The sequence below is a fragment of the Saccopteryx leptura genome, chromosome 2, assembly GCF_036850995.1.
Source record: "Saccopteryx leptura isolate mSacLep1 chromosome 2, mSacLep1_pri_phased_curated, whole genome shotgun sequence".
Classification (NCBI taxonomy): Eukaryota; Metazoa; Chordata; class Mammalia; order Chiroptera; family Emballonuridae; genus Saccopteryx; species Saccopteryx leptura.
Genome location: NC_089504.1, coordinates 286,417,548 through 286,441,585, shown reverse-complemented (window position 1 = coordinate 286,441,585; position 24,038 = coordinate 286,417,548). Strand labels below are relative to the sequence as shown.

At 44.1% G+C, this 24,038-nt stretch overlaps 1 protein-coding gene across 2 annotated transcripts; it reads left to right on the top strand.

Moving 5' to 3' along the window:
- The first annotated feature begins 704 nt into the window (after nucleotides 1-704).
- Nucleotides 705-23,701, top strand: SYT11 (synaptotagmin 11). Of its 2 annotated transcripts, none has more exons than XM_066362245.1 (4): nucleotides 705-1,052; nucleotides 9,333-10,153; nucleotides 20,182-20,302; nucleotides 20,896-23,701. In XM_066362245.1, exons 1-4 carry the CDS (start codon nucleotides 1,019-1,021, stop codon nucleotides 21,204-21,206), a joined length of 1,287 nt encoding a protein of 428 aa, XP_066218342.1. In that variant the 5' UTR covers nucleotides 705-1,018; the 3' UTR covers nucleotides 21,207-23,701. The 2 variants fall into 2 exon arrangements, with proteins under 2 accessions (XP_066218342.1, XP_066218341.1); XM_066362244.1 differs by having other exon boundaries at nucleotides 707-1,052; nucleotides 20,182-20,305.
- The last annotated feature ends 337 nt before the right edge of the window (nucleotides 23,702-24,038 follow it).

The following is a 24,038-nucleotide window of genomic DNA, read 5'->3' as shown; positions in this document are numbered from 1 at the left end:
GGGAAACAGAACTCCCAACCTTGGAGTATCAGGCCCATTCTCTAACCAACTGAGCTGCCCATCTAGGGCTTATAAAAACAGCTTTGATTTACACATCACAGAATTAATGTTTACTTGTATAATTAAATTATTATAAGTAAACTTTCAGAGTTCTGCAACCATCATGAGGTTTAATCTGTCTTCTTCTTTTCACTATTATTGATTTTTATAGAGAGAGCGGGGGAGAGAGAGGCATAGGCAGAAACATTGATCTGTTCCTGTACGTGCGGTAACCCAAAGTTGAACCTGCAACCTCTGTGCACTGGGACAATGCTCTAACCAACCAAGTTATCCGGCAGGGCTAATCTTTAATTATAGTTTTAATTTTAGTTTCTGAAGTTTAAGAAAGTTTCTCTGGTGACCTTTAGTGAGCTCAGAAATACATAATAATGGCAATTGATACTGAAACGTAGTCAGTATAGAATTTTGTTTTTCCAAATCCTGGGCTGCTTTTCACCCAGAACATTCTGCTGCTATATAAAACCCAGGGAACCGGAGTCAACGGATCTATAGGTTCTCATCTGAAAATATACTTACACTCCTTACTCCGTCCTAGGGGTTTTCTCCTTTAACCTTACAGCCTATGAGTGGGCGGGGTCCCAACTCAGGAAATCGTGGTGAAGAACTTCCCCTCCCAGAGATCTTCCGGAAAGGGGCGGTACTTGCCTTCCGGAACTTTTCGGACAGAGGCGGAGTCTTCTGTCGAGGACTGTTCGGAAGAAGGCGGGGCCTACCTCGCATCAGGACCAGTCTGGCTGCACCTGCATCCTTAGCTCAGCGCATCCCAGGAGCATCTTAGGGGGCGACCGCAGGTGGCAACCGGGGACCAGTCTGTCGCAGGAGGCCTCCGCCAAATACCAAATACCTTCCTCCTCCCCTAACCTAGCTCTCTACAGCGGCGGTCTCGGTTCTGATCCGGGGTTCCCAGAGTTGTCTGACCGTTGCAAAAGCGTTTATAGCAATACCCTCCGATTACGACATGGCTGAGATCACCAATATCCGACCTAGCTTTGGTAAGTACAATCGGGAAAACTAAGCCTGGGGGAGTCGAAAGCCTTGCAAAGCCAGGGGAACCAGGTAGCTGGACAGGGAATGAATCCCAGACCAGGGTCTTCAAGTGCCAGCCCCGCTAGAATCGGGCCTGTGGTGGTGGGTAGCGGGCAGTGGACAGCGCCTGAACTTAAGCTATGGACTGCAGAGGCTGGGAAGTCCAGGATGCTAAAATCTTGCATGGTGCACCGTCAGCATTGCTGGAGGTGAGAAACAGCGAGCTTGCGGAGGATGTGAACCCCTCCTTCGGGGGGAGGAGAGGTGGAGTAGGCCGAGCCCTCCCCCTTGGGGCACGCAGGGCGGTGCCCCTTCCTCCCCCTCCTACTCCTCGGTGCTGCGGGGGAGGGATGTGGCAAGGGAGATGGGGCATCAAGATGGCAGCTTGGAGACTGTGGGCTGTGTGGCTGGCAGCCAAAGGAGGCAGCGACCTCTAGGGAGAGAGGTGCGGGGGTGGGGAGCAAAAATGAAGCCACTCCTTAAGCCGGTCAGCTGGATGCTGGAGCTGGAAGGAAACGTGAGCCCTGCAAGTTCTATTCTGCATCGTAATGGTGGGGTCCGTCCGATGTTACCAAATGGCGTTTGGTGCTGCTGGGCTGGGGGATGACGTGATGTCTATTTCTAGACCTCCTGGCTGCGTCTAGGCGCTTCCTCCCAGCCTTTGTTCCCTGTTCCCTGTTCCCTTGCCTGGCTTCTCAAAAAGGGGGACTCACCCGTGCTGGTGTTGGAGCTGGCGGAGGCCAATCCAGGCGGGAGGAGGAGGGGCGAGAGAGGCTAAACCCCGGGGAGGCCGCTTTGTGTACCAAAGAAAGCATTACGTCATCTCGGCGCTGCTGGTCCCTGACCCAGCCCTATGGGCTCCGAGATCAGTTACATTCCTTGGAGCAGAGAGTGGAGTGGAGAATAGGGAAGACAGGAAGTAAAAGCTCGAGAAGCGAGTTTTTTCCTCTTAAAGAATTCTTCCAAAATATGCTAGGATAACAAACTTACTGTGCCATGCTTTCCTGGTGCAAAAAGTAAATAAATAAATAGATAGATAGATAGATAGATAAATAAATTGCCCTGCTTTTCCCTCAAATCTACCCGTTTTGATGGTAGAAGCCAATGACAGTTGCTGTCAGCCTAGGATTCCTAAGTATCCCTTAAGATATCCTAACGCACAAACAATCCAGAAGATTTGAGTATCCAGTGTTTAGGGTGGGGCTACTATCCAACTAGGAAATGGCTTTTATTGCTCCCAGTAAGAGATTTATGGAAATGAGCAGAACTCAGTGTGCTCCATTCTCTCAATATCAGGAGAAGATATCAGATCAGGGAAAGTATCCAGACAACAGATCACACGCATTAAGTACTTATTTCCACTGATTTCCAAGGCTAAATCTTGATGGTTTTTCTTTTTTTTCACTTCATCCCTTCTGTATTGCTATTCTATGAGTCCTAAAGTTCAAAAATAAATGTCCCCTTTGTGATTGCATGAGCACTGTATGATCTTCTGCTCTTTCTTTGTTTGCTCTTTCTTTTTTATCCTTTTTTTCTAAAATACTTTATTTATTGACTTGTTTTTTAAAGAGAGGAGAGAGAGTTTGGGGGGGGAGGAGCGGGAAGCATCAACTCATAGTAGTAGTTGCTGCTCATATGCGCCTTAACCAGGCAAGCCTGGGCTTTCAAATTGGGGACTTCACCATTCCAGGGTGACGCCTTATCCACTATGTTCCCACAGGTCAGTCTCATTTTTTCTTATGCTTTCTTTTCAACATACTCTTTTCTTCTAATTGCAGTTCTCCATTCCTTAGAAAGTAAGATGGTGTGGAGTACAATGTGATTTTCTTTAGAGGAAATATTAATGGAAAAGAAAAAAGAAATTTTATCAGCCTTTTGCATACTAATCTTTAAAAATACCCTCTGGTGTAGTCATTATTATATCTATTTTCCAGATGAGGAAACTCAGGAAGATAAAATAAAAAAAGTAAAATCAAACAGTTACTGAGGGTAATGCCAATGTCCAGTTGATGCCAAAGTTTATTCTTGTTTCTGTATCACACTGGTCTACTTGACAGAAAAAGGCTGTTTTTAGTAAAGGAAGTTAATAAGCATGTCTGGTCAGGGACTGACAGAGTTGGGCAAGGTTTAGATGTGTCTCTCAGTTCTTTCAACCCTTACAGAGTATTTCCTACATAGAGAACTGTTACTTCTGACTTTTTCACATCTCATAGAGTACAATGCCATCACCCTTGGGAGATAACACCAAGCCAACACTCAGTTACCCATGACCTTGAAGGACAAAAGGAATAAGCAGCACAGGTCACTGCAATTTACAACTACTTTAAAACACTCACTTGAAATATTAGTTACAACCTCTTTTTCCCACCAACAAGACAGAAGGTTCTGAGTTTCAACATTCCTGATCTTTTTAGTTTACTGCCTTGAATGTGGGGGAGAGAGGCAGAGATTAACAAATACTCAAATGAAGAAGAAAGTAGGACAAAGATGGGAAACAAGGTGGAGGAAAGCACCTAGGTGATATATAAATGGATTAATCTGTTTCTCTTCTTTTCCTTCTCTGTCCTCCTGAAAGATAAGAATTCTTCATCTTCTCTCTTACCCACTCCACCTCTCCTTTCTTTCTTTCTTTCTTTCTTTCTTTCTTTCTTTCTTTCTTTCTTTCTTTCTTTCTTTCTTTCTTTCCTTTCTTTCTTAATTTCTTTCTTTCTTTCTTTCCTTCTCCTTCCTTCCCCTTTTTCTTTCTTTCTTTCTTTCTCTTTCTTTCTTTCTTTCTTTTCTTCCTTCCTTTCTTCTTCCTTCTTTCCTTCCTTCCTTTCTTCCTTCCTTCCTTCCTTCCTTCCTTCCTTCCTTCCTTCTTTCCTTCCTTCCTCCCTCTCTCCCTCCCTCCCTCTTCCTTCCTTCCTTCCTTCCTTCCTTCCTTCCTTCCTTCCTTCCTTGCCCTTTCTCTCTCTCTCTCTTCCATTTTCTAACATTAAACATGGAGGCATGGTAACCAGCAGTGGGTTCCCTCAAGATCACAGAGTAAATTTATGGTAGAGTTAAAAGGATCACTCAGATGTCTTCCAACATGGACTTTTAGATCTCTCTTTCAAATCATTCTAAAAAATATACCTGTCTTGGTGGTTGCCTGCTTTCCTCTTCCCACAGAGAAAAGCAATGTTCAGTTTCACTAATCAGTAACAAGTAATTTTCAGGAAAATCCCTGGTTGGTGAGTAGAGAGCCATTTTTACAGCTTGTGCCCATTTTGAGTGATTAATTGAAGCCAATCGTTCAAATAAATATTTACTGAGCTTGAATTAAATGCAAGAGACTCAGAGATTCAAAGATGAACAGTATGTTATTTCTGCTTTCTCTCAAAGAGCTGAGCACCAAGCCTGCCCCTATTTTGTAAAAGCTCTTTGTAATAACTCTTATTTCTTCTAATACTCTGAGAATAAACACTATTATGATTCACTATGGACTTGGTCACCTTGATTTATTTTGTTAATGGCTTTACTTCTTATCTATATTTTTTATAAGAACACTTTTTTATTTTGAAATTAAATTTAATGGGGTGACATAGGAACACATAGATTTCAGGATGCATCTTCATAACATGTGAAATATTCATTGTGTTGTGTGACCATCACCCACCCAAAGTAAATCACTTTCTGTCACCGTATATTTGGCCCCCTTTACTATCCCGACCTCCCTTATCTATATTTCTTTAAAATATAACCCCTTATTTTCTTACCTGGTCCCAGCTTTCGTAGAATTATGAAATGTTTGAAATAGAAAAAGCTTCAGAGAGCAGTGCAGTGGATAAAGCATTGACCTGGAATGCTGACCTCACTGGTTTGAAACCCTGGGCTTGCCTGGTCAAGGCACATACTAGAAGCAACTATTATGAGTTCTGATACTTCCTGTTCCTCCTCCAACCTTTCTCTATATCCTCTCTCTAAAATCAATAAGATTATATTCATCTTTAAAAAGAAGAAGAAGAAATTGGAGGAGGAGGAGGAAGAAGAAGAGGAGGAGGAAGAGGAAGAGGAGGAGGAGAAGGGAGAAGGAAGAAAGAAGAAGGAGGAGAAAAACTTCAGAGATATTTAGTGCAATCCCCATAGAAGAAAGATCCAACCTCTGAAAGTTTTCAATTGTAGATTCACTGCCTTATGAAACAATCAGAACCATTGTGAGGCAGATCTAATAATAGCTTGACTCTTTTTATTGAGTCAAATCTGTCTTCCTGTAGCCTGTATGCACTGGTAGTAGACCTGCCCCTCCAAAGTAAAATCAAATCACACCTTCTTCCACTGAAGAAAGTTATTATTCTTAGACTCCTAGCTCCTTCAGTTCCTTCCATTTTTCTTCATTTGATATGGTTTTCAGATCTTTTACTATCCTGATTGTCCATAATGTCCACTTTGGTGTCAGGCAAACCAGGGTTTAAACACCATCACTGCCATTTGCTATTCCTTGGCCTAAGGCAGATCTGAGTCCCCAGGTTCCCCAATTATAAAGTGAGGAGATGAATAGTACTTATTTAATGAGTTCTTTGGTTCAGATAGAGAAAGCTCTAGTGCAAGCCTCGCAGGGACATAATAAATGTGCACCAAAAAATAGCAGTTTTTATTTCTGTCAGTGCTAGACAGACATTCCATATGTGTTGTGACCAATCCAGAAGAAATTATACTATCCTCTTGTTACCCAGACATCAATCATATTCATATTATAAGTTAGCATTAGCTTAATTATACTACAAGCTTGTGGTCACTTAAACTACTAAGTGAATTCTGCTCATACTTATCAAGTAAGGTTGCCCGTTGCTTATTGATAGATTTTTAAAACCAAATAGAATTTTATACTTTCCCTGATATATGTAATCATATTGACCTTATCTTCTTTTTCCAATCTGTTGAAGCTGTTTGAAATTTACTGACTCATTTGTTAACTGAAGACTTATTCTGTTCCACATGGTTCTAGGCCCTGGATATAGCAGTGAACAAAACAGACATTCACTATCCTTATTAAGCTTATCTAGCAAGAAAAAACAGACAAATAAGATATGTCAGGGATAATAAGTACTATGAAATAAGATAAAGCAGGGTCCTGTCTGGTTGGCACAGTGGTAGAGTGTTGGCATGGCATGTGGAAGTCCTGGGTTCGATTCCCAGTCAGGGCACACAGGAGAGATGACCATCTGCTTCTCTACCTCTCCTCCTTCTTTCTTTCTCTCTCTCTCTCTCTCTCTCTCTCTCTCTCTCTCTCTCTTTCCCTCCTGCAGCCATGGCTTGAATGGTTTGAGCAAGTTGGCCCCAGACACTAAGGATGCCTCCATGGCTTTACCTCAGGCGCTAAAATAGCTCGGTTGCTGAGCAACAGAGCAGTGGCCTCAGATGGGCAGAGCATTGCCCAGTAAGGGACTTGCTGGGTGGTCTGGGTTAGGGCACATGCAGGAGCCTGTCTGCCCCACTCCTGCCTCACTTAATTTAAATAAATAAATAAATAAAGCCGTGTGATAGGGATATTATCTCACTTGCGGTAGTCAGGAGATGTTTTTCTGATACAGTGAAGTTTAACAGAGGCCTGCAGTGGGAGGCAGAAAGCTAGGCAGGTACCTGGTGACAGTAGGAAATCTGGAATGTACTAAAGTCACATTTATTTCTTTACTTTTCCCTGTCCAAATCTTCCTTAAAGAGTAATGTGACCCTGGCCAGATAGCTCAGTTGGTTGGAGCATCATCCCAATATGTAAAGGTTGTGGGTTAGATCCCCAGTCAGGGCATATGCAGGAACAGATCAATGTTTCCATCTCTCTCTCTCTTACTCTCTCTCAAAAATCAATTTAAAAAAACAATGTAATGTGGACCAGCCTGAATAGCTCAGTTGGTTAGAGCATCATCCCAATATGCCAAGGTTGCAGGTTTGATCCAGGTCAGGGTACCTGCAGGAGTCAACCAATGAATGCATAAAGAAGTGGAGCAGCAAATCAGTGTTCTGTCTTTGTCTCTCGCTCCCTCTTCTTCCCCCTTCCTCTTTCTCTAAAATCAATAAATAAAAATAAAAAAATAATGTGAAAGTAGTTACAAAAGAGTCATGGGGATGTAAAGTACAGCATAGGGAATATAGTCAATAATATTGTAATAACTGGTATGGTGCCAGCTGGGTCCTGGAGATACCAGAGGAAACACTTTGTAAAGTATATGATTGGCCATTATGCTATACACCAGAAACTAATACAAAATAATATAGAATTTAAACTGTAATTGAAAAAATAAATAATGTGGAAAACTAGAGGCTGTATTTAGACCAGCTGGTTTTAGTGAACTTAAAGAGGAGAATAAACCCAAACCTCATTATCTAAGTCAGGGGCCCAACTTGTATGGGGAAAAGACGACAGACTAGACTAGAAGCAGGAAAGTAAAAATCTGTTTCTCTTTAGTTATTTGTTCATTTAACAAATATATATCAAGTACCTGCTATGTGCTTTTAGTACTGGGGGTATAGAAATGAACAAGACAGACAAAATCCCTGTCCTCATGAAACTTATATTCTAGTGAAGATAGATAATAAAATTATATATGTGTGTGTCTATATATATTCTTGTGTGTATATGAGAGAAAGAGAGAGTAGACACAGGGAGAAAATTAAGCAGGGCCTGACCTGAGGTGGCGCAGTGGATAAAGCACTGACCTGGGATGCTGAGGTTCCAGGTTCAAAACCCTGAGGTTGCCAGCTTGAGCACAGGCTCACCAGCTTGAATGTAGGATAATAGACATGATCCCATGGTCACTGGCTTAAGCCCGAGGTCGCTTTTTTTGAAGCCCAAAGTCAGTGCTTGAGTGAGGGATCCTTGGCTCGGCTTGAGCTGCCCAGTTAAAGCACATCTGAGAAGTAATCAATGCACAACTGAAGTGAGAAAACTACAATTTGGTGCTTCTCATCTCTCTCCCTTCCTGTCTATCTGTCTGTCTGTCGGTCTGCCTCTCTCTCTCTCTTTCTCTCTCTCTCTCTCTCAAAAAGAAAAAGAAAAATTAAGCAGGGCTAGGAAGTATAGGTCTTGGGGGTAGAGAAGGTTGCACTTTTAAATGGAGTGGTCAGCGCCCTGGCTAGATAGCTCCTTTGGAGCGTTGTCCCGAAGCACAGAGGTTGCCGATTTGATTCCCGGTCATGACACATACAGGAATGGCTCAATGTTCCTGTCTGTCTCTCTGTCTCTCTCTCCCTTCCTCTCTTGCTGAAATCAATAATAAATAAAAGAAGGAAGGAAGGAAGGAAGGGAGGGAGGGAGGGAGGGAGGGAGGGAGGGAGGGAGGGAGGGAGGGAGGAAGGAAGGAAGGAAGGAAGGAAGGAAGGAAGGAAGGAAGGAAGGAAGGAAGGAAGAGAAAGTGACCTTTGAGTAATGATCTGACATTTTCCACAGTCTCTACTTTTTTCTATTTAAAATTCTTCTATTTTAAATACCTGAGAGCTAAAATTTGGACCATATTTTTATTCTTTTTAAAAATTTTATTCATTTTAGAGAGGGGAGGGAGATAGAGAGAGAAAGACGAGAGAAGGGGGAAAGGAGAAGGAAGCATCAACTCCATATGTGCCTTGACCAGGTAAGACTGGATTTTCGAACCAGTGACCTTAGTGTTCTAGGTTGATGCGTTATCTACTGAACCATCACTGGTCAAGCATGGAACATATTTTTTAAAGCACACAGACACACAGTTCTTTTTATCACCCACCCACTTTTACTACCCTTGAGCATTCTACTAAAACCATCCAAACCCAACATCCTTTTATCCCACCTGCCAGTCGGTCAACACAGGCCACTGTTTACAAACTCTGTACTAGATGGTATGGAAAATTCTCCCCAAACCAGACACACAGTTGAGGTGAATGGGTTCCCATGTATAAAGGTGACCTTATAACACTTACAGGACAGTTTTATGTGAAACACAAATCATTATGAATAAACCAAGTTCATAAGTGCTGAGGGGAGGCCATGAAAAGAACAGGGAGTCAGGTGAGGCACTTCAGAGAAGTCTTTCTGGAGAAGGTAAATATTTCATCCAGATTTGGTGGAAAGGAAGAGCCATGGATTGGTTGAGAGGATGGATGAGGGCATTTCTAAGAGAGGGGAGAAGTTCCTAAGCCCAGAAGAGCAAGTTTTGCTTTGCAGATTAGCTTGCCTCCAGCAGAGGCACTAAACAGGAGAGCTCTGGATAGGGATTAAGGTCTACCTGCCTTGACGTATCTCTTGTCTCCACCTTCAGATGTGTCACCAGTGGTGGCAGGCCTTATCGGGGCCTCTGTACTGGTTGTGTGTGTCTCGGTGACCGTCTTTGTCTGGACATGCTGCCACCAACAGGCAGAGAAGAAGCACAAGACCCCATCATACAAGTTTATTCATATGCTCAAAGGTATCAGCATATACCCAGAGACCCTCAGTAACAAGAAGAAAATCATCAAAGTGCGAAGAGATAAAGATGGGAGGGAAGGTGGACGTGGGAACCTGTTGGTGGACGCAGCAGAGGCTGGCCTGCTGGGTCAAGACAAGGGTCTCAGCGGACCTAGCTCTGGATCTTGTATAGACCAATTACCCATCAAAGTGAACTATGGGGAAGAACTGAGGAGCCCCATTGCAAGCCTAACCCCTGGGGAGAGCAAAACTACTTCTCCATCATCTCCAGAGGAGGATGTCATGCTGGGATCTCTCACCTTCTCAGTGGACTATAACTTCCCCAAAAAAGCCCTGGTGGTGACAATCCAGGAGGCTCATGGGCTGCCTGTGATGGATGACCAAACCCAGGGCTCTGATCCCTACATCAAAATGACCATCCTTCCTGACAAGCGGCATCGGGTGAAGACCAGAGTGCTGCGAAAGACCCTGGACCCTGTGTTTGACGAGACCTTCACCTTCTATGGCATCCCATACAGCCAGCTCCAGGACCTGGTGCTGCATTTCCTCGTCCTCAGCTTTGACCGTTTTTCTCGGGATGACGTCATTGGGGAGGTCATGGTGCCCCTGGCTGGGGTGGACCCCAGCACAGGCAAGGTACAGCTGACTAGGGACATCATCAAAAGGAACATCCAGGTGAGGAGGAAGTGTGTGTTGGGGAGGGATGGTACATTGGGGTAGACAAGATCTTAGGGGACAAATGGAAGGGGAAGAGGATAAAGTGGGTGGCAAAGAGGGACTGTGGGGAGGAAGCTCTGTTATCAAGAATAAGCAGTGATCAAGGTAAGATGGAGGGTCTGACAGGTTAGGTCTCCCCTAAGAAGAAACTTTATAGGGAGAGAAGGATAGGTATCTTCTGAAATTTCACATAATGGTTGACATCCTGATACTGCATCCAGCTTGCTTAGATATAGCGGCTAATTTTTCTTCTAAAATAATGTGGGATCTTCCCAGTGAACTTATTTCTCACAGCTGAGAAATTATGAAAGTAATTCAGTAATTTCCCCCTCAGCTTTCCTTTCCCAACCCAAACCTTGGAATATAAATAGTATCATGTGTATATGTCTTTTAATAACCATTTTATAAATACAATTTAATGAATTGCTTCACCTTTGAGCCCCTTACCCAGGCTCAAACCTTTGCCACAGATACATCTCTCTCCATTCCTCCCCCTGTCTGCATTAAAAGGGGGAATAAGACCCTTCTCTCCCACTGGGCCAGCATTAGCTTTTGAGTTGTAATTTCAGGGGTGCAAGAAATGTGTTCCCTATCCTCCATCAGTTCATTCATTTCTTCCACAATTGGGGAAGCAATATAGTTGTATGGTTAAACACTCAAGCTCTGGAGGTGGACTGCCTGACTTCATGTTCCAGCTCACCCCTTTCCAGCTGTGTGACATGGGTGAGTAACCCTTCTAAGCTGTTTTTTCCCCAGATGTAAAATAAAGCTGCTAATATGATCTTCCTTACAGTTAATAGACTCAAATGAGATAACACCCCTGGCATATTATTGGCCTAAAGGAGCTTTTACTTTAGTGGAAGAAAGACAAACAATCTTTGCAATTACCAATCAGTGAGTATGGTAGGTGCTTTGAAAGAAGTTGTTGACATTTTAAACTCAGAGTTTCATTCCTTTTCAGCGTAAAATATAAGTAGTTAATAGCAAAGGCTTTGAAGTCAGACCTGAATTTGCCATCAGCCAACTGACCTTGGGCAAGCTGCTTAGCTTAGTTTCTTAGAGGAATTAGCTTAGTTTCTGATAGGAATTAAGTAAGGTGATGAACTTACATCGTCCCTAGCGCATAATAAACTTTCAATAAATTATAACCACTCTTATTATTAATAAAGTTTAGTCCCGGTAGATACATGTGGTTTGGAGATGTTTGTGTGTTGTTTTGACAGTGTAAATGACAGTGACCTGCATCAGTGGAGAAGCAGGTAGAAGGTTCAGGAAGGATATCGGTCACTTAAAAATAATTGCACATCTCCCAGAAAGAGCCCTGGCTTTAGGTGCCATATTTATCTCTTAATGCTTTTTCCATCTGTAAGCCTACACTGGACTCGTTGGGAAGGCAGGAAGCTCAGGACTGGACAACAGGCTTCCAGGCCAGCTGGGGCTAAGTGTGCAGTGAGCTGGGAACAAGGTTTGTCCATGGAAGAAAGGCACTGCACCAAGTGGGGGGCTGGGTGCAGGGAGCAGTCCCCCTGGAGGTATGTTATCTTCTCTGCTATATAATAGGCACCTGTCCCACTGCAGCCAGCCCCATCAAGTCATTGCCCAAAGAACTGCTGTTGCCACATGGCACACTCGGCTTACCTCACAAGGGCCGGGGAAGTCCAAAAAATTTGAGGAATATTAGAGGTGTTTGATCAGGATGTAAAGACTGGTCCAATGCCAGGATCTAATGAGATATCCTAGAGTCCAACACAGCAGGGGTTCTCACAGCCTCTGGGGCTGGAGTCAGGGGGCGTGGTGCAGCACCTGCCTTGTTTAATCCCTCTCTGTCCCTTTACCTCTTCCACCAATTCTTTTACACAGGTTCTGCCACCCCACCCCATTTCCTGACTCCCCTTTCTAGTGCCCCACTGCCTGCCTTCATCCAGCTCTTCTCACAGGAAGAGTGGAAGAGCCTTTCCAGCTCAGCCTTCTCTGAAGCCCCAGCCTTGGTAAGGCTGCCAACTAGCTGGACTCCTCCAGGTGGCTAATGCACTTGCAGCCCAAGGCTGAAAGTGGAGGATGGCTCTGAGCCAAGCTGCAGCTGGGAAGAGACTGGCACAGAAAGGGCCTGATTTGGACTGTGAACAAATTAGCCTTGAATCCAGGACATGGCTAGGGAACATTTTTGGCATGAGACAAATTTCTTTCTATTTTATTAACTCTCTTCAGGAGGGATAAGCCAGGGCTGGGATCCGTGTGTGTGTGTGTGTGTGTGTGTGTGTGTGTGTGTGTGTGTGTGTGTGTGTGTTTTAGAGAGAGAGTCAGAGAGAGGGATAGACAGGGACAGACAGACAGGAACGGAGAGATGAGAAGCATCAATCATTAGTTTTTCATTGCGTGTTGCAGCACCTTAGTTGTTCATTGATTGCTTTCTCACATGTGCCTTGACCATAGGCCTTCAGCAGACTGAGTAACCCCTTGCTCAAGCCAGCGACCTTGGGTCCAAGCTGGTGAGCTTTGCTCAAACCAGATGAGCCCGCGCTCAAGCTGGCGACCTCGGGGTCTTGAACCTGGGTCCTCTGCATCCCAGTTCAACGTTCTATACACTGCACCACGGCCTGGTCAGGCAAGGGCTGGGATCCTGAGTAACACATTCCCTGGGAGAGGCCCCAGCCAGGGCACTCAGAGCCTGTGCAGCCCCATACCATAGCCTTCCAGCCTCCCAGGCTTCCTAAGCGTGTTTTCTCCAACTAGTACCTGTGAGCAGGGCTGTGTTCCATCCTGAGCTGTGATATTCACCTCCCTAGTCACTCATCCTAGTGATTCTCTAGCACTGCAGCCTCCACATGTCTACCTTAAATCCTCCCCACTGTAGCCAAGAGTCTGCCCTTTCTGAATCTCCCCTTAGCTCATTAGTTAGAACTGCTCTGGATGATTCTACACTGTTTATAAAAAGCTTTTTCTGGTCTGTGTAAGGCATCCCCTTATAATATAAGCCAAATTATCTTCCTTCAAAGATTCTTGGGTGGAGCCTGACCAGGTGGTGGCACAGTGGATAGAGCGTCGGACTGGGATGCGGAGGACCCAGGTTCGAGACCCCAAGGTCGCCAGCTTGAGCACAGGCTCATCTGGTTTGAGCAAAAGCTCACCAGCTTGGACCCAAGGTCACTGGTTCGAGCAAGGGGTTGCTTGTTACTCGGTCTGCGAAGGCCCGCGGTCAAGGCACATATGAGAAAGCAATCAATGAACAACTAAGGTGTCGCAGCGAAAAACTGATGATTGATGCTTCTCATCTCTCTCCATTCCTGTCTGTCTGTCCCTATCTATCCCTTTCTCTGACTCACTCTCTGTCCCTGTAAAAAAAAAAAAAAGATTCTTGGGTAGAGACTGTTGAGAATTGCATTTCTCTACATAATTCCCCACTCCTAAATGCATTTCCTGGCCTTTAGCAGAAAATGCGTCTCATGTCCTTTTCATTATACATGCAGTCCAGTTGAAGAAGCCAACGACTTGTCATAATTTTTTTACTCTATCCATTTCACTACCTTACTCTAGGCAAGTAGTTATCATCTTTGGGCCTCAGTCTTCCTCTAGGCTGGATCGTGAAGTCTACTGGGATCACTTTGTGAGAGCACTCTCGGCTCTTATGAATATACAAAAAGATATACAAAGCATGAAAAATTAACCCTTGATTATTAGTGAAAGATCACAGTATAAATTTCATAATACTCAAAATCTCTGAGTTGGACCTTAGAACTAGCTTTTTCTTTTTACTAGTAGCAACTCCCCCCTCACACACACTATTTTATTCAACTAGAAATTAAAGTGAATTTACATTCCCATAATAAAGGCCCCAGAAGGAGAAGGGAGGCAACACAGAGCGGGCTGAGGTAATGGAAATGAAGTCATTTACAAAGTAGATAATAGAGAGTTGTTAGCTCCTCCTAGTTTCTTCAGGTGATTGTTTTCCAAACTATTTCCTGTCTTTCCTCTGTCAGATCTGGTATTGATGACCTGGGACAAATGGTCATGGGAACGAAAGGATTCTTAAAATCTCAGATTTACAAGAGACCTTAGAGGTCATCCAATCTTGCCAAAGGGACTGAAAAGAAAGAAAGAAAAGGGAATGTCAGTTTTCCAGGAACAACAAAGAAGGTTGCTATGTATGTATATTAGGGACTTTAGGAGGGGGAATGTGGTTTGAACATTAAGATTTTTGTTTTTGTTGTTTTCGCATGATTGTGATTTATGTGGAGGTGGCCCATAGGACTTCTAACCCCAATAAAGGTTTATTTAGGATTTGTGGGCCCAATCTAATGCAAAGACTCTGTGTCTAGAAAATCTCTCTGGACAGGGCTCTGCTAATTAGATGAAATAGACACCTCCCTTGCCTAAGTGTTCCCTAGTCTGAATGTCGTTTTTAAGACCAGTGTTCCTATTCCTTTCTCCACCGAGGGAGGGCAAATCCTCCCAGCTCTGTCAGGCATGGATAAATCTCTTTCTGCCCCTTGTCCTTCTGCTTGTCTGCCCCTAGCAGGGGCTTTGCCTCACTAAGCCAAGGGGCTGGGAAACAGAGCTCGCTCCCAGACCTTAACAAAGAGTCTTTGAGAAACAGCCATTGACAATGCTATTTGGAATGGGATTGGGTGAAATAAAGAAGGGGTGGGGGATGAGGACGTGAAACTCTTCTTTAATGAAGAATAGAGTGGCATTCAGGTGGTGGTCTGGCTGCACACTTAGGCATCACAAAGGGGCAGCTGAATGGGACAGGCATTCTGCCCATGTAAAATGCCAGAGGTGAGGGGGACCAGATGGAGAAGTTGCCTTTTAGGGGAGAAAAAGTATTAAAAGGGTAACCAGAAGTTGTCCATTTTCTCAAAGAACTAGTGAAGAGGCCTGGGGGTTTAGATTAGAAAGGTTTTGCTATAATGAATGATTTAGGGAACAGTTTTAAACAAATAATCAAGAAACCTAAACTATAATTTTGTAGTCAGTGTTATTTTTTGCAAATAAAATTCTATTTTTTTAAATCAAATATCTCTTTTACCCCACCTATCCTTCTTTTGTATATAAGTTAGAACTATATTTAAGAATTGCATACCGGCCTGACCTGTGGTGGCACAGTGGATAAAGTATCGACCTGGAATGCTGAGATCACCGGTTCGGAACCCTGGGCTTGCCTGGTCAAGGCACATATGGGAGTTGATGCTTCCTGCTCCTCCCCCCCCTTCTCTCTCTCTCTCCCCATTCTCTAAAATGAATAAATAAAATCTATATATATATATAAAAGAATTACATACCATATTTTTCATTCCATAAGATGCACTTTTTTCCCCCCAAAAGTGGAGGGGAAATGCCCATGCATCTTATGGAGCAAAAAATACGGTATTATTAAATTTTTTTTTTATTAAATATATATATATATTTTTTTCTGAAGCTGGAAACGGGGAGAGACAGTCAGACAGACTCCCACATGCGCCCGACCGGGATCCACCTGGCACGCCCACCAGGGGAGATGCTCTGCCCACCAGGAGGCGATGCTCTGCCCCTCCGGGGCGTCGCTATGCTGCGACCAGAGCCACTCTAGCGCCTGGGGCAGAGGCCAAGGAGCCATCCCCAGCGCCCGGGCCATCTTTGCTCCAATGGAGCCTTGGCTGCGGGAGGGGAAGAGAGAGACAGAGAGGAAGGAGGGGGTGGGGGTGGAGAAGCAAATGGTCATTTCTCCTGTGTGCCCTGGCCAGGAATCGAACCCGGGTCCCCCGCACGCCAGGCCGATGCTCTACCACTGAGCCAACTGGCCAGGGCCTTTATTAAATATTTTTAACACACCATTTGGTTCAGATTTTTTTTTTCCTCCTTAAAACCCTAGGTGTGTCTTATGGTCAGGTGCGTCTTATGGAGCGAAAAATACAGTATTTAATATTTAGATACCATTTAACATTTCACCATTCACTATGGAAATGGAGGAGAGCCATAGTCTAAATAATCCAAAGATTCTTTCTTCCCAGATCAGCTATGTCTGCTGTGACTTTCTCTGATGATGGAAATGTTCTCTGTCTGCACTGTATAATATGAAAGCCACATATGGCTGTTGAGCACTTGAAATATGGCTATTGTGACTGAGGAACTAAAATATTAATTTTATTTAATGTTAAAGAATTAGAATTTAAATAGACACATGTTGCTAGTGACTACAGTAATGGATAGCTCAGTTCTGAATGTTTTGCAGGCATTTGATTTTCTTTTTCGTGGGGCTTACTTTCGTAATGCCATTTAGCTGTGGCTAACAGTAAAAATGAGTTTACATTCTCAGATTATGTTCTGATTTATGTTAGAAAGAAGCAGCCCAGAAATATACTGGTTGTCAGAGCAACCAGCCTGTGATTTTAAACTGGCTGAGGATTACTTCCTGTGGCTACAATCAAGAGCTGACAACATGTATGTTATGAGCAAGGAAAAAATGTGGGACTTTAATCTAGCAGAAAAAAGCCATCACATCTTTTTTTGTGTGTGTATTTTTTTTTTCTGAAGTTGGAAACGGGGAGGCAGTCAGACAGACTCCTGCATGCGCCCAACCGGGATCCACCCGGCATGCCCACCAGGGCACGATGCTCTGCCCATCTGGGGTGTCGCTCTGTTGCAACCAGAGCCATTCCAGTACCTGAGGCAGAGGCCACAGAGCCATCCTCAGCGCCCGGGCCAACTTTGCTCCAATGGAGCCTTGGCTGCGGGAGGGGAAGAGAGAGACAGAGAGGAAGGAGAGGGGGAGGGGTGGAGAAGCAGATGGGCGCTTCTCCTGTGTGCCCTGGCCGGGAATCGAACCCGGAACTCCTGCACTCCAGGCCGATGCTCTACCACTGAGCCAACCAGCCAGGACCCCATCACATCTTTTTAAAACTCTATTGTCTTTTGTACTTCAATTTCAAAAGCTAAAGACTAAGTTTAAAATTAGTGGCCCTGGCCAGTTGTCTCAGTGGTAGCGCATTGGTTCAGTGTGTGGATATCTCAGGTTCAATTCCCAGCCAAGGCACACAGGAGAAGCAACCACCTGTTTCTCCACCTTTCCCCTCCTCCTCTCTCATTCTCTCTCTCTCTTCACTTCCTGTAGCCATGGCCCAATTGGTTCTAGAGCATCTTTTTTTTTTTTTTTTTTTTTTACAGAGGCAGAGATAGACAGGAACAGAGAGAGATGAGAAGCATCAATCATCAGTTTCTCGTTGCGCGTTGCTACCTCTTAGTTGTTCATTGATTGCTTTCTCACATGTGCCTTGACCATGGGCCTTCAGCAGACCGAGTAACCCCTGGAGCCAGCGACCTTGGGTCCAAGCTGGTGAGCTCCCTGCTCAAGCCAGATGAGCCTGCGCTCAAGCTGGCGACCTCGGGGTCTCGAACCTGGGTCCTTCCGCATCCCAGTCCAACGCTCTATCCACTGCACCACCACCTGGTCAGGCTATTCCAGAGCATCTTTTTCATGTGCTGAGAGGATGGCTCTGTGGAGCTTACTTCTCAGGCACTAAAAAAAAAAAAAAAAAAGCTCGATTTTGAGCATCGACCTTCAGACAGGGTAGTCAGGTGATCCGGGTTGGGGCAAATATGGGAGTCTGTCTTTCTATCTCCCCTCCTCTCACTTTGAAAAGAAGAAAAAAAAATTTTAGTTAGTGTTGTTCTATGCCCAATGAGAGACATTTTCATATGCTTCTAGTGTGAAATATAGTATCAAATTTTTTTTCTTTTAAGACTTTATTTATTCATTTTAGTGAGGAGAGAGAAAGTGGGGCGGGGGGAGGAGCAGGAAGTATCAACTCCTACATGTGCCTTGACCGGGCAAGCTCGGGGTTTCCAACTGCCAACCTCAGCGTTCCAGGTCCACGCTCTATCCACTGGGCAACCACAGGTCAGGCCTAGTATCAAATTTTTTAAACTGCGTGAAATATTATCACAACTTTATTCCTTGAGATAACTTAAGGCTTATAATCAAAACACAATCAATTAGATTTTTCCCCTTGTTTTTCATTGATAAGCTAATTAAATTATTTACTACTGCTGTTCTTTCCTGTATCAGACACACCTGAGCAGCTAGAGCACTAGCCTGTGAGTTTCTTGAGGATATGACTCCTCGTTGTCTATCTGTTCAGCCCTAGCTGCTGGCAGAGTTCTTACTCCTCAGGCACTAAAAAAAGTAAGCACCTAGTAAGTGCTTATTAAATAATTTTTGTAGGTATGTAAAGCTGGTAGTAAGAATAGTCTATTTTTGCTCAACCTAAGAAGAATTCCTAAAGCAGATGACATGTCTTTGGGGCTGTGAAGAATACAAGGAATAAGATTTGATACTGGGGAAATGATTTTGTGCCAAATTTAACTAATTCCTAAATTCCTCAAATTCTATCTCCTATTGTTTTCCTTATCTCAGCCTCAGCCCCACTTTCTAAGCTAAAAACTTAAGAAAAACTCCTCTAACAAAACAAATAATAAAAAAGAAACAGTTCTCCACCGTTTCCCTCTCCCCTCCATTAACATCCACTGAGCCACCAAACTTGGAAAATCCTGACAGTTCTCCCTAAGACCTGTCTCACCTCCAGGGCCATCCTCTCTGCTGTAGCTCTGCTCGCAGGTCTCAGCATTTCTTTCCTAGCTTATTGCAGCAGCCTCTTAACTGAGCTTTCTGATTTCGGTCTTTCTCCACTTTAGTTCATTCTCCAGTTTCCTCTAGAATAATATTATTAATAAAATGTTGACAACAACCATACTAACTTTGTCGCTCCTATACTTACAGATCCCCTCTTGCTTAGTGGTGACTCTACTGTTTGGTTAGAGTGCCCCCACTGCTCTTCACCCTTCCCTTGTCCCCCTGTCCAGGTTTCTGGTTCGTCTCTCCTGGTAGGCACCCCAATATCAGGCACATGCACTCTTCACCATTCTCTGAACACAGCATGCTCTTTCAGGACCCAATGCCATTGTACCAGCCATTCCTGCCGCTGCCTTGTGTGAGTTCCTCTCTGCCCATTGTCTCCTGGCCTCTTACTCACCCTTAATAAACTCAGCCCACATGTCAGCTGGCAAAGCCTTCCCTGACTCTTCCAGCAACACTTAGTTAGGCTTCTTACTTCTCTTGTCAAGCACATCTTTGCTTTCATCTCTGGCACTTCTGCACGGTAAGCTTCTTGGGACCGACTGAGTCCTGTCAACTCTGGATCCCTAGCACCTGGCATGTGGTGAGTATCCAAATGTGTGTAAAATGTTCTCACGGGACTAGAGGGTGTTTTTTTAGTTCAGAATAGGGCCTACAGTAAACTTTAAAGCTGGGGAAACAAAGATGTGAGCATGGGGAGAAAGCTAGCTTGGCTGGAGAAGACACTCTGAAGTACATAACTGAGGCCGGTGGAGCAGATGTGGATATTCACCCTGTGAAATGGAGGAACAGGCTCCAGAAAGGTCAGGGACTTGCCCAAGGCCAGGTGGCGAGTAAGTGGCAAAGTTAAGACTCAGGCCCAAATTTCCCACCTCCCCCTACATTTTTATCACAAGAACCAAATGAGAGAATAGGAGAGAATATACTTCTATAACATGCAATATGTGCTAGGCACTGTGGCATTTTACAAAATTAACCTTATTTAATCCTTTTAGTAATCCTCTGAGTTAGGTACTATTTTCATCTTCTATTATAGATGAGGAAACTGAAATACAGAAATGTCAAGTAACTGGTCTCAGGTTATAGAGGAAAAAAGCAATCGGGATGTGAATCCAGGCCAGGCTGGCTTTTAAATACTAGGCTGTTCTCCCTCTCCATGCAAATGATTTCATTTAGTATCAGGAGTATGATTAGAACATTTCTTTTTTCCCTTCCTGTTCAATGTGATAGTAACATGTTTTCAGGGGTGAGTACCTGCCACATAGCCTTCTTCTCCTTGTGCCTCCTCTGCAGCCTCTCTTCCCTCTCCTCTGCACACTTTCTGTGCCATGCCCTGCTCGCTCTGCTGGGACCTTCATCTGCTGTTTTTTATTCACAGAAGTGCATTAGCAGAGGGGAGCTCCAGGTGTCTCTGTCATATCAGCCTGTGGCACAGAGAATGACAGTGGTGGTCCTCAAAGCCAGACACTTGCCGAAGATGGATATCACCGGTCTCTCAGGTAGCAGCTATTTACTTCAACCTATTTCTAAATGTCTGAATGACACCCCTCTCCTCTTGCCTGTGGCACAGACACACTCCCACATGTCAGGACCCCTTATACCTGTCACTTTGCATCCATTCCTGTCTCTAACTTCTCCTCCCGATGACCATCTCTAGGTCATAGATTTTCCCAGCCAGGGTGGTGCTTTGGGTAAGCAAACGGGGTCTTTATCTTTGGTGAGGTACCCTAATGGGTGTGCATGCCTGGTGCTGAGTTCTTGCCCCAGGTGAGCCCTTTCACAAAGAATGCGGGCCCTGTTATTCTCTATGCTCCTAATAATGCTTCTTGGTGTCAGAGGGTTTCTTCAGACCTGACTTGAGGAAGTTTTTCTGTTCTCCTTCTGCTTGGTTTCCTTGACCCCTTTGCCTAGGCCCGGCAGACTCAAATGCAGTCAGTGTGCATTTATTATGTTATCACTAAAGACCAGGTAGGGGTGGCCACCAAGGGCGTGGACAACAGAACCTCCTTCCCAACATGGAACCACCATTATATAGGAGAGGACTGTGTCATAGGCCTGTCTTCCTTTTTCTCTATCTCTTTGGGGGCCCCAGATCCTTATGTCAAGGTGAACGTCTACTACGGCAGAAAACGCATTGCCAAGAAGAAAACCCATGTGAAGAAGTGCACTTTGAATCCAGTCTTCAATGAATCTTTCATCTATGACATCCCCACTGAACTCCTGCCTGATATTAGCATCGAATTCCTCGTCATCGACTTTGATCGCACCACCAAGAACGAGGTGGTAGGGAGGCTGATCCTGGGGGCGCACAGTGTCACAGCCAGCGGTGCCGAACACTGGAGAGAGGTCTGTGAGAACCCCCGCAAGCCTGTGGCCAAGTGGCACAGTCTGAGCGAGTACTAATCCTATGCTCCTCACCTCTTACCCCAGGGCCAGGCTGGGCAGGGACGTGGTGGTGGTGAGAGGTGACAGAGAGAAGTGGACTCAAAACCTCATTTTAGTTGTAGAAGAAAATTTCTTACAAAATAAATCCCACAAAGAACATCCCACATGATCACAGCTGCAGATCGGTTCTTAGCAATGATGATTTTTCTCCTTTGCAAGGCACTAGAAATTTTTATTTTAATGGGGAAAAAGAAAGAGGGAAAGACCTCTACAGGTTTATATATAACAATGTAACCTTATACTTGCATGTCTAATACAAACTGAAGAAATTAGCCTAACTGCCACTATCAAGTTACAGATTTTAATCCATGAAAATTGTGTTTTGTGCCGAACTGTATTTGCTAATTACCTGAAATTGGCTTCTTTTTATTGGGCTTCTCTGGAGAGTTACCCTCACTCCCCACCTCTGGAAAAGAATATTTTGCTCTTGTAAAACCTCATAGTTTCATTATCCCCATCATTTCTTCCTATTACCTCTTACATCTCTGTTCTTTGATTGAGCTCAAGGTCCAGAGGTCTGTAGTAATACCAGGAAACAAAAATTGAATGGATTAGGCAAGGTTTTCAGGGGAAAGAATGTTTGAGAAATGGGTTATTTTTGCTCCTGCTCTGAAAGGGTGGATGGCAGTCTATGATTAGATTGTGATGAAGCACATGGACACATCAGATTTATGTGGTAGAATTGGGTTACAAAATAACATCTCTAAAAAGAGCTTTAGAGACTTCAAATCAGCTATTGAATAGTAGCAATGAACACATCCCGCTGATCCCAAACACTATTTGCAGGAATAAGGACAAGAAGGAAAGAAATAAGATGATTGCGACCCCCTTTGCAGCTCTGGATGGAAGCAACAGCCATTGTTGGTTGATGGGTTAGAAATCATCAGAGGTTTGAAGGGTTAGATTGGCCACATCTAAATCTTCTCAAGTAGCTTAGATATGGTTAGTTTAGCTGCATAAGGCAAAAAGGCTTTCAAAAATTATTCTCCTTAAATCTTTCAGTAATGGCTCTTAAAAATAATAATGTGACTGCATCAGAAAGGTAACTTGGATTCTTTCAGGACATCGTTTCCCTCAAAAAACGTTTTTGGTTCTTGGAATTTATGAGTCTCAGGACAGGGTAGAGGGATGAGGGGAACCACAGAGTTCAATCCTCCTTCTGCCAGTGGGCAATGAAGGGCGAGACACATTCAGCACCCTGCTGGGATTAGAATTTAAATCTCCTTACTCCTATTCCAGCCATGTCTCTAATGTTGAGACTTCTCAGATGACAGAGACTTCACTGACAGTAATCTTGCTTGGAAAGACAGTAGATGTTTTTGTCAGCCTGAAGAGGAACTCAAATAAGCAGCAGCTGGAAGCAAGGCCTGAGGGGTTAGCTAAAATTGAAGGTCCACTTCCATGCAAGAACATCACTTTCTAACTTGCTTCTGAGAAGGGAGTTGAAAAGCTGTCTCCATGGAGAGAGTGGCGATGTTGCCTTTGAAGTTCCCTTAGCTCTTGTAATTTAAAACCAATCTGCTCCCCCCAATTCTTCCATTATTGTTTTAAACCTGGCTTCTTGACAAAGCAGAGCAATGCTGAGCAGGCAAAAAGCCCGCTCTCTGTTCTTGTGCCTGTCAGTCCCCACTCCCACAGTCTGACCCACTCGCTCACCATCAGTTGGCTTCACACCACCCGTCTCTATCCTATACTATGTGTAATGTAAATACTGTATTATACGTAGAGAAAGTAATTTTTGTTTTCTAAAAATGGCATTTTGAGATAGTTCAAAGTAAATCGGACAGGAGCATTCTGAAACCCCATTAGGAAAAAATTTAAATGGTTCTTCTTCATCGCCTTAATGTCTAAAGATAAATTGCTGAGCAATCCACTTTTGTTTCCTTCCCCAAAACAATGCAAAGCAACAGGTGGAGATAGTCCGGTCTTTGCCCTGCTGTGTGTGCCTCTGTAGCTCCTCCTGACATAAGTCTGGGAAAACAGCCTCGCCCCACTCCTCTCTTCCCCATCTCCTTGTAGCTTTATTCCTTGCATTCTTTGGGTCTACTGAGCAGTAGGTGGTGAGGTGACATAGAAGGAACCAGTAGTTCTGTAGCCTATGAGCTGCCTCGGTGTCTTTCTCAGAAAAAGGCTAAGAGGCAGACTGTACAGGGTTCCTCCCTCCTACCTCAGGCCTGATCCATCGTGCCCTTGACTTTGCTGTCCCAAAGTTTCTCAGCTGACTTTGGCTTTCACATTTGTCCCTCCCAGAGCTAACTGATAAGGGTGGAGGAGGCATACCTCCTCCTAAGAGTCAGTGGAAAGACAAGAGAGTCACATCCTAGCTTTTGTACAAGGTACTCATGGTCAGGAATAGGTTAGGGAATGGTCACTTCTGATTTTCCAAGAGTCAGTCCTTCTCTGCTGATATCTTGATTCCTTTGGGAAGACAAGAGTTTTTCTTAATAACAAAAGTCCCTTTAAAAAAAAAAAGTCCCTTTATGAGTTATTCCTTCTTTCAGTTCTCAGTGGAGCACAGCCAAGACATGTTTATGAACAGTGCTCTAGATATGAAAACAGAACTGGTTTGTGGGACGGGGGCAGCTTGCTTAGGAGAGGGAATAATGCAAGTCCTTTTTTTTGGAAGGCTTTTATTATGGCCATGATAGTGACATTTCCCTCACCCTGATCCTTCTCCAATGTGGTTGGTCTTTCTTTACCTTGTGTCTTCTCTTGTAAAAATAAAACTCAAGAATAAAATAAACGTGTCAAATTTGAAAAAAAGAAAAATCTGAAAAAACTAACATGAAT

What these genes read in the sequence shown, in the direction of transcription:
- SYT11 (XM_066362244.1), top strand. Translation starts at nt 1,019, where the DNA reads ATGGCTGAGATCACCAATATCCGACCTAGCTTTG. An exon ending in TCATCAAAAGGAACATCCAG is followed by an intron (nt 10,154 to 20,181) that starts GTGAGGAGGAAG and finishes TTTTATTCACAG; the next exon opens with AAGTGCATTAGCAGAGGGGA. An exon ending in TATCACCGGTCTCTCAGGTA is followed by an intron (nt 20,306 to 20,895) that starts GCAGCTATTTAC and finishes TGGGGGCCCCAG; the next exon opens with ATCCTTATGTCAAGGTGAAC.